At 40.8% G+C, this 8,580-nt stretch overlaps 1 protein-coding gene across 7 annotated transcripts; it reads left to right on the plus strand.

Annotated features, from left to right (window-relative positions):
- The first annotated feature begins 342 nt into the window (after nt 1-342).
- On the plus strand, nt 343-6,424 carry LOC109766537 (uncharacterized). 7 transcript variants are annotated; one of them, XM_073508678.1, is made up of 11 exons: nt 343-790; nt 881-1,067; nt 1,144-1,175; nt 1,253-1,626; nt 1,733-1,798; nt 2,407-2,511; nt 2,598-3,010; nt 3,130-3,394; nt 3,973-4,044; nt 4,713-4,825; nt 5,960-6,319. In XM_073508678.1, the coding sequence occupies exons 7-11, from the start codon at nt 2,949-2,951 to the stop codon at nt 5,988-5,990; spliced, it is 543 nt and encodes a 180-aa protein (XP_073364779.1). In that variant the 5' UTR covers nt 343-790; nt 881-1,067; nt 1,144-1,175; nt 1,253-1,626; nt 1,733-1,798; nt 2,407-2,511; nt 2,598-2,948; the 3' UTR covers nt 5,991-6,319. The 7 variants fall into 7 exon arrangements, with proteins under 7 accessions (XP_073364779.1, XP_073364780.1, XP_073364775.1 ...); XM_073508675.1 differs by lacking the exons at nt 343-790; nt 881-1,067; nt 1,144-1,175 and adding an exon at nt 4,961-5,064 and having other exon boundaries at nt 1,447-1,626; nt 2,598-2,710; nt 2,818-3,010; nt 3,961-4,044; nt 5,960-6,250; XM_073508679.1 differs by lacking the exon at nt 1,733-1,798 and having other exon boundaries at nt 2,598-3,394.
- Nucleotides 6,425-8,580: the final 2,156 nt, after the last annotated feature.

Genomic DNA, 8,580 nt, shown 5'->3' on the forward strand with positions numbered 1-8,580 from the left:
TTTTTATGTCAACTTTTTTGCATATATATTGTACTTTTTTGTATACATCAGGAACATTTTTTTATACACGTTTAACATTTTTTAATTACATGATTAACATTTTTTAAACATATACTTCTTATGCTTACTTTTTTTGCAAAAATAATTAGTCCACAGCAAGCCAATTAGCTTCAATCGGCTCAGAGTGGGCCGACAGGACGCAATCAGTTGCCAATCGGCCTGCTGTGGGCCGACTAGGCGCGGGCCGACGGTGTATTATTTTTGAATTTTTTTATCCAGCGTAATATTTATGAAAATTAATAAAAAATGTATTATTTAAAAAAAAAATAGCGCCTCCCTCGCACGAAAAAAAACCTCCTCTCGATCCACCCCTGGCGCTGCCCCCATCTCTCGCTCCGCCGCCGCCGCCGCCCCTGCTTCCCTCCCGCTCAGCCACCTCCACCGCTCCCACCCTTCTCCCCATTGTCGGATCCGCTTGCTCGTCAAGGTTAGGCGGCGAAGCTCCACGTCCGCGAAGCGCACGTGCTCGTCAAGGAAGCGGCTCCCGGATCTGAGATCGCGCGGCCGTGACGGAAGGGGCTCGAGGTGGCCGCCGAAGACCAAGCCGTTCACGCAAGCCCTCGACACGATCCTCCCGACGCATGCACTCCTCGCGTCCTCGCGCTGCCGTTCTCTTCTTCTCTCCGATCTCCTCGCCCTGCCCGACGACGCCGAGGCCCTCCGAGGTCCAGGTCGCTGTGCGGCGTGCACCGTGAGCCCTCAACTAGCGCGCGTGTGGCCACTGCATCAGGTAACAACCTCCACCACAACTCCACAAGCCCCATCGCAAGTTTGTTTTTTCGTCATGTGCTCAAGACTGAAAGAATTCTGTTGTATTTAGGGCATGTACGGTTGTGCCAGTAAAGCTATTTGATATATGCCACTATGTATGTTCCTGCAAAAGGGGTTTGCATTATGTATGTTCTTGTTGTACATCAATGAGAATAGCAAGAACAGCAGAGGAATCTATGGCAAAAATAAGGAGCGACATTCTTCTTATTTCAAAGAAAGGCATCAAGTAGATTCATGTGAGTTTTTGGAACTAAAGCATCATACAACGTATGATGATCTAATTATATTCACAAGTAATTTCTTTATGAACAGGTAGAATGACTATGGGAAGATTATCTTTTGAGGTAGTATGCCAACCTTATTCACGTACTTTTGTGCTAAGAAGTTTACATTAATGGTATATTTTCCATACAATTTTTAGAGCCGCTCCTCTCCCCTCCCTGGCCGGAGGAATCCCCACATCCCCAAGCTCGACGGGCTTGCCAGACGACTGATTGAGGTCCTTGCCATGGCCACTCACACAGCCGGTGAGTCCCGTAGGCTGCCGACGTCACCAACCGTCGCGCGCCGCCGGTCTGCCTAGCCCACTGCCAGCTGCGGGCGGCCAGCTGGGGTCGAACTCCATGCATGTTCCATGCCGGCCAAACGAGACCGCCCTCCACGCCGGGACGCTGACACGCTGGCCTGCCCGTCCCTTGCTCCACGTCCCGGCCTGCACGTCCCCTGCTCCGGACGGACGCACCAAACTCCACAACTTCCCGGCAATCCGACCACAGGCAGACGCATTTTCTTCAGGTTCACACAACTTCCCTGTCGTCAATCAATGGACCTGCATTTGAATGAAAACAACTGTATTTAGTTGGTTATTGTACAATATTTGGTTTTGGTCATATTAATGCAGGGGAATTCAGATTACAGTACTGTGTAATCATAGTTGTAGCAGCACAGAGCAGAGCCTCTCCGATCGGTAAGGAAAATTCAGGAAGCACATCACACCATTTCTTACCTAGCCTACTGCATTGTTGTTGCTTCAGCAATCACGCTGGTGCATCGATCCTCCTAGCACATATATAAATTAAATTGTGTATAGATACGAACTGCTTGAGCAATCACGCTGGGTTTTCATGACCACCTTCTGCCCTTCTCCAGTAATATCTGTCAGATCCTTGGCGTGATCTATGTACTAGGTATTAGAACTGTAAGTATAACATTGTCTGATGATGTCCTATACATGTGAAATGCAGTTTGTAAACATTCATTTGCCGAAGAAATCATGGGATTTAGTTATATCTATTTTCTCATATTGATTCTTCATGCTATAAATCCATAGAAGAAACAAAGCAGATTGATTAAATACCACTATAAGCAGTTTTTCCCAAATCCTGTTACAACTAAGTGAGCCTGACATTTTGCAGCAAAGAATAATCAAGAAATTTGCAGCATAATATATCAAAAAATAATTAGAGAGGAGAGAAAAATGGAAAGAACTTTCTCAAAAAAATATATGTAGGTGAACCCAATAGGAGAAGTTCAATTTCAGCCAAAACATTAATTATATAACCTTTATGCATTCAGGAAAATATGGACGTGAAGAGAACACCTTAAATTAGTTAGGCGATACACGTTTACTCGAGTGCTCTGAAAGCTACACTAACCTGGCAGAATATGACCACAATTCAGGTATTGTGAAAATGTTAAAATAATTGAGTATATCTTTTTCTACACGGATCGGTGGTTCTCACTGGATTTTCTTTCACTTTTATCAGTAGTTTCGTGAGGCCTGTGGTGGCCAAGGTTTGAAGACTGAGTTTTCAAAGCTGAATCTGATGTCCAGTCTACATTTCATGGTGACAACAACGTTCTACTTCTACTGCAGCAGGTTATTTTATTTTTTGTTCATCGTTCGTGCATGTGTTCTAAAAGTTACTCCAAGCTTGGTTTTGTATCTCTGTAATCTGTATATAAATATTGGCTTTGATTTTGGAGGACGAGATGACTGCTCCTGCTGGGTATAACACTCTTGGTCGTATTCTGGCGCCGCTGGCCAGAGAAGCCAAAAGGAGGCACGACTAGCTCCGTCTTCTCGCAGTGACGATGGCCTTCCTCTAAAAAGTTTGATGTCTCAACCGCCACACACGCTGGGGAAAGCAAGTCTGAGCCTGAGAAACCGTATCGCTTGGTACAGGGAATTTGTTGGCTAATGACTTTGAGTTGAATACTGCTTGGTTGCACACTTGCAGTATATTATGTCCATCAGTAATCTCCCCGGCCTACTCTCTCTTCATGTCAATGCTCCAGTGCTCGGACCCTCCCTGACCCCTCCCAGCAAGCAGCAGAGTCTCTCGGGTTCGAGCTCCACCGGGCCGGCGGCGGCGGCGTCCATGTTCGTTGGGCGGAGCACAACGCTGGTTTTGAAATCCACCATGATGCTACTGATGAGGCTCTCCTTCTCCTTTGTCCATCGGTTATCAGACAACCGTGTATGAGGCGTCCACCATCGTACACGCATTTGATCATGCTGATGTGCCTAGCTGTGGGTTGGCTTCTGTTGGGATGCTTCGAGGTGAGGCCAACTCATGAACTTGCTGAGACGTCTTTACCTTAAATTACAATTTCTTATTATGATCTTGAACGAATACTAAGGCTTGCATCTTTTATAAAGCTTGCCAGTTACTGTGTAGTTTCAGTTAACATGAATTCTCCCGTGGTGAATCTCTTTTCTTGTTCACAGATTTCACGGATCCATTATGACGAAATAGGGTCCCCCCCCCCCCCCCCCCCCCCCCCCCCCCGCGGCTTTATTTCACGAATCCATTATCGCCTACAGAACAACGTCCTGGCCCTCCCAGTTTGAGTGATTCTCTTTATTTTTCTATATCTCAACTGTTACATGCATTGTTTATATTCGCCGGTCTGCACCCCCGCGTCTCCTCACGTTAATGTGGCTACTGGCCACGGGACTGACGAGGAGGTCGTGGTGGAGGGGTGGTGCTGGCTGTAGCCTAGCAGGATATCATAAGCTCTCCCATGTTCTTTTGTGTATGAATCAGATTTAGTGGTTCTTGATTTTACAGGCATGCATCGATCTTGCTCATGTTCTATATGTAGGATACACTTAATGTTTTACAGGATGTTCTGCAGATTTTTAGAACACTGAGGGCATATCTTGGCTTGGAATGCTGCTGGGTCGATGAAGGTCATGCAACGTGGCAGGTGAGTGCTCCTCTCCCCTTTCCCTCTATGCTAAAAATTAGCTCTAATTTCCGTGCAAGTTCGCCAATTTAGATCTAGAGGTAAAGGTTATGTACGAGGTTAGTTAGCAGGGTCTTGCTGGTGACTACTTGAACTCAAGTTGGACAACATATGCAATGTCGAATTCAGCAAGATATCATGACTCGATTTCACTTTCATTCCAAAGTTGAGATCGTAATTTGATTGATATTTTGCATCTTTTATAGATATAGATTGATAACATTTAATGATGTTATAGGATGTATAATGATTAGAAAAAGAGAGACCACGTGTTTTATGGATCAAAACTGATACTTGATCATGATGGCATCTCAAGGAATTCTAAATTCCAAATACAGGTGTACATGTGTCCACTTGGAAGCTGCTTGAGTTGTTCAAGACAAAAACCAAGTCTATATATGATGGACTGCACTCCTATTTTTTTTATGTGTGCGCCTGCTCCGTGCTCTTTTGTTCCCAGCAGGCTGTTGTGTTGATCCGTGGGGATTTGTTTTTACCTCTGCCATTAGTTTGCTCTGTAAAACGCAGGTGTTCCTGGTACTTTTCTTTTATAAGAATAAAAAAGCTGGGCTGTCATAGACTTTTTTGTGGAAGCGTTGATCGTTAAACTACTAAAATGTCTTCTGTAGGTTTTGCTTACTCGTGGTTGTATGTTGGCTTCGTGCTGGCGGGCTATAGTTCTCCTGTCACAAATCATGGAGACATTCATCCTCACAGATTTCTGCTCCTGCTATGTGAAAAGGTAAATTCCATCGAACGAACCCCCTGAATAAAGTGATGTCCATTTCGAACTATTTGGTTAAAGGATATTCCAAGAATTCCCACTCTCGCAAGAAAACAACTTGGATCACTTATGATAAGATGTTTTGGTGTTAAGTTTCTCCTCTATTATGGACCAAGAAGATGAATTATTTTGGCAACATCAACTGCATTTGTACTGACAACAAAAATATTGTTACTTGGATGCTCTTACATTTAGAGGTACACTATTATCTCTGCACTTTATTGTTACTACTTGAAAGCTCCATAACATCCATGTGTAGATGCACTTCCAGTCGATTTATGGTTGGCATTAAAGTTAACCTTTAAATTGAACTTGCATGTCAATACGTCATCTTAATTTGTGAGTAGAAATTCTCACTGTGCCGTTTGAACTCCACGTCAAGAATGGAACGATCTGTATTTAAAGCCCTGCTTGATGAGAAACTGTCAAATAATTGTTAATCTTAAATTGTAGACAAGATATCGAGCCAATCATTCTATAGCTTTGATAATTTAGCTCCTTTAGATTGATATTCCAGAACATCTTCTGCAACATAGTATTTTTGGATGAAATCCCTTTATCATAGTTATTTAAGAGTACCGTCCACTTGTCGAGTGTGTGAGCACCCAAGGAATGTTTAGTGCTTTGTCCATTGTTCACTTGACTGCATGATCTATTACTCCCACTGATCCATATTAGTTGTCGCTGAAACGGATGTATCTAGACGTATACCAATGCTAGATACATCTGTTTGAGACAACTAGTATGGATCGGAGGGAGTATCAATTTTATACAATGCACTAAGACCAATCGGCTGAATAAGTACTATTTCATCATTTTTCTGTTTATGTACCTGTTTATTCATGTTGATGATCTGCACAGAGAAAAATGCATGACAACCTCCATCTTGATTGCGTGATCTCGTTTCATTCTTATTTTTCAGACGATAGGTAGATATTTTGAGCCAATTTGGTACACTAATAAGAAAGTTAAAACCTGAGAAGTGATAAGACTGTATCGTTTGTGTCTTCATGAACTTTACTTTTATGTTTTCATGACTTCTGTTCCTGTCCAAAATATTACACGGTCGCATAATTCTTCCCTAACTTGCAGATGCTATCCAAGCCACATTATCCTTCCCTGACATGCAGATGCTATCTAAGCATTTGTGTTCTAACAGAGATAAATAACTTTTTTCATTAAATCAATAAGAGCAGCACAAAGTCTAGGTCCCTGTCTCGGTGGCAGATGGAAGGAGGGGAAGGAGAGCAGATGTTGTGGTCATATATTTTGATGTAACACATGGCAAGTAGTGTATGCCCATTGAAATATGTCGACGATATGTATACAAGTGTCAACAAAAGCACCATTTAACCATTATGACAGATTTTTGTATGATTGTTAGCTGACAGAGCATTTGTTGTGATGTTGCTGGAAGCGTCGTGTATGGCAAAGGCAGACCCCGTTGTACTGCAGAGCAGAGTTAGCGACATTCAAGTCCATTGTTGAATGTGTGGTTATTACCAAATGATGTACATCTCATTTTCTTATTAAAGTGTGGCTTTTATTGCAAAAAAAGCTTGCGGCAAAGCTGAGGAGATGGATTGCAAGGGGGAAGAGAAGATGTATTCATAGATCAAATTTTGTAAGAAAAGTAGCATGTATATACTCTCTGTGTGATTTAACTTTGACCACCAAATTTAATTGATAATATACGTGTTATGTGTCATAAAATTATACCACCTCAAATTTGAATGCAATCATGGATTTTGTCTTAAGAGTAGTCATGATTTTGTCTAACAATAATACATAATGATATTTGTTGCAAAGAAATCATAAGCTGCAAGTGACATGTTGTGAATTAAAATGATTTTTTTATTAATGTATTAAATTTGTTGTTCCATGGCAACACACGGGCATTCAGATGTATCTAGATGACAGCGTTATTTCCGCTTGGTATTCCAACGAGTATAGACTGGTAAATTTATATATTTCATTATCATAACATTCAAAGTACATGCATTTTTTATCACTATATTCAATATAAAATTAATTTAGGAAATGGCAGGGATGTGTCCGGCTATTTTACTTTTTATTTTATGCTTTGGTGGGATGGTAAAGAATTGTTCGTCCGGTTTGTACTATGAGTACTCTCTATTACATATTTTAAGACATTTGACGTGAAGTATTTGTGCTAACTAGATATATTGCTTGTGCGGAATGGGTATGAGTCAAGGAAGAAGTTTTTATTATACTTACTCAAATATTATGCGAATGGAGCTAAAAACAATATTTCTGATATTGTGAGAATTTCTTAAGCACATCAAGTAGATCTTAATTTGTAAAGATTTTTAGTTGGATAATCAGTCATATGTATACATCTTCAAATTGCCTTTCTGTTATCAATTTACATTGCATGTAAAGTGTACTTCAATTATTACCCGATTGTGTTCGTGTTATCTTTTCTCTAGCATGTGAAGTTTAACATGCATTATGTTTATATTACTCCAGCAAAATATTTCAAAAGCATGTGGTAACGCACGGGCATTCTACTAGTACCCATAGGATTTTTATATGCAGTTCTATAGGCCCATAATGCATCATCAAGTTTCTTGGACCAATTCTTTCTAGATCTATTGACAGTCTTTTGCAAAATTAATTTGAGCTCTCTATTACTAAGTTCTACTTGACCACTAGACTGCGGGTGATATGGAGATGCAATTCTATGATTAACATCATGCTTAGCAAGCATTTTACGAAAGACACCATGAATAAAATGTGAACCACCATCAGTCATTAAATATCTAGGGACTCCAAACCTCAGAAAAATAACTTCTTTAAGCATCTTAATAGAGGTGTTGTGATCAGCACTACTAGTTGGAATAGCTTCTACCCATTTAGTAACGTAATCAACAGCAACTAAAACATGTGTATACCCATTAGAGGAAGGAAACGGTACCATATAATCAAAGCCCCAAACATCAAATGGTTCAATAACAAGTGAGTAATTCATAGGAATTTCTTGACGTCTACTAATATTACCAATTCTTTGACATTCATCACAAGACAAGACAAACTTACGGGCATCTTTGAAGAGAGTAGACCAATAAAAACCAGATTGCAATACCTTATGCGCAGTTCTATCTCCAGCATGGTGTCCTCCATAAGCCTCGGAGTGACACTTGCGTAGGATCTGTTCCTGTTCATGCTTAGGTATACAACGTCTAATAACACAATCTACTCCTTCTTTATAAAGGTGTGGGTCATCCCAGAAGTACTGTCTTAAATTATAGAAAAACTTTTTCTTTTGCTGGTATGTGAAACTAGGTGGTATAAATTTAGCAACAATGTAATTAGCATAATCAGCATACCATGGAGCAGCATGAGAAGCATTTATGACAGCTAATTGTTCATCAGGAAAGCTATCATCAATGGTAGTGGGTCATAAAGAACATTCTCTAACCTAGACAAGTTGTCTGCAACGGGGTTCTCAGCTCCCTTTCTATCAATAATATGCAAATCAAACTCTTGTAGCAAGAGAACCCATCTAATAAGTCTAGGTTTAGCATCTTTCTTTTCCATAAGGTATTTAATAGCAACATGATCAGTGTGAACAGTTACTTTAGAATCAACCATATAAGGTCCGAACTTATCACAAGCAAATACAACTGCTAAAAATTATTTTTTCAGTAGTAGCATAATTTCTCTGGGCATTGTCTAGAGTATTACTAGCA

The sequence above is a fragment of the Aegilops tauschii genome, chromosome 2, assembly GCF_002575655.3.
Source record: "Aegilops tauschii subsp. strangulata cultivar AL8/78 chromosome 2, Aet v6.0, whole genome shotgun sequence".
In the NCBI taxonomy this organism is placed as follows: Eukaryota; Viridiplantae; Streptophyta; class Magnoliopsida; order Poales; family Poaceae; genus Aegilops; species Aegilops tauschii.

Bases quoted from the DNA above. Each gene is read 5' to 3' on its own strand.
- LOC109766537 (XM_073508674.1), top strand. From the start codon at position 2,949: ATGTCTCAACCGCCACACACGCTGGGGAAAGCAAGTCTGAGCCTGAGA. The intron at 3,395-3,960 runs GTGAGGCCAACT...AATGTTTTACAG, and splicing joins TTCTGTTGGGATGCTTCGAG to GATGTTCTGCAGATTTTTAG. The intron at 4,826-4,960 runs GTAAATTCCATC...TTTGGTGTTAAG, and splicing joins TGCTCCTGCTATGTGAAAAG to TTTCTCCTCTATTATGGACC.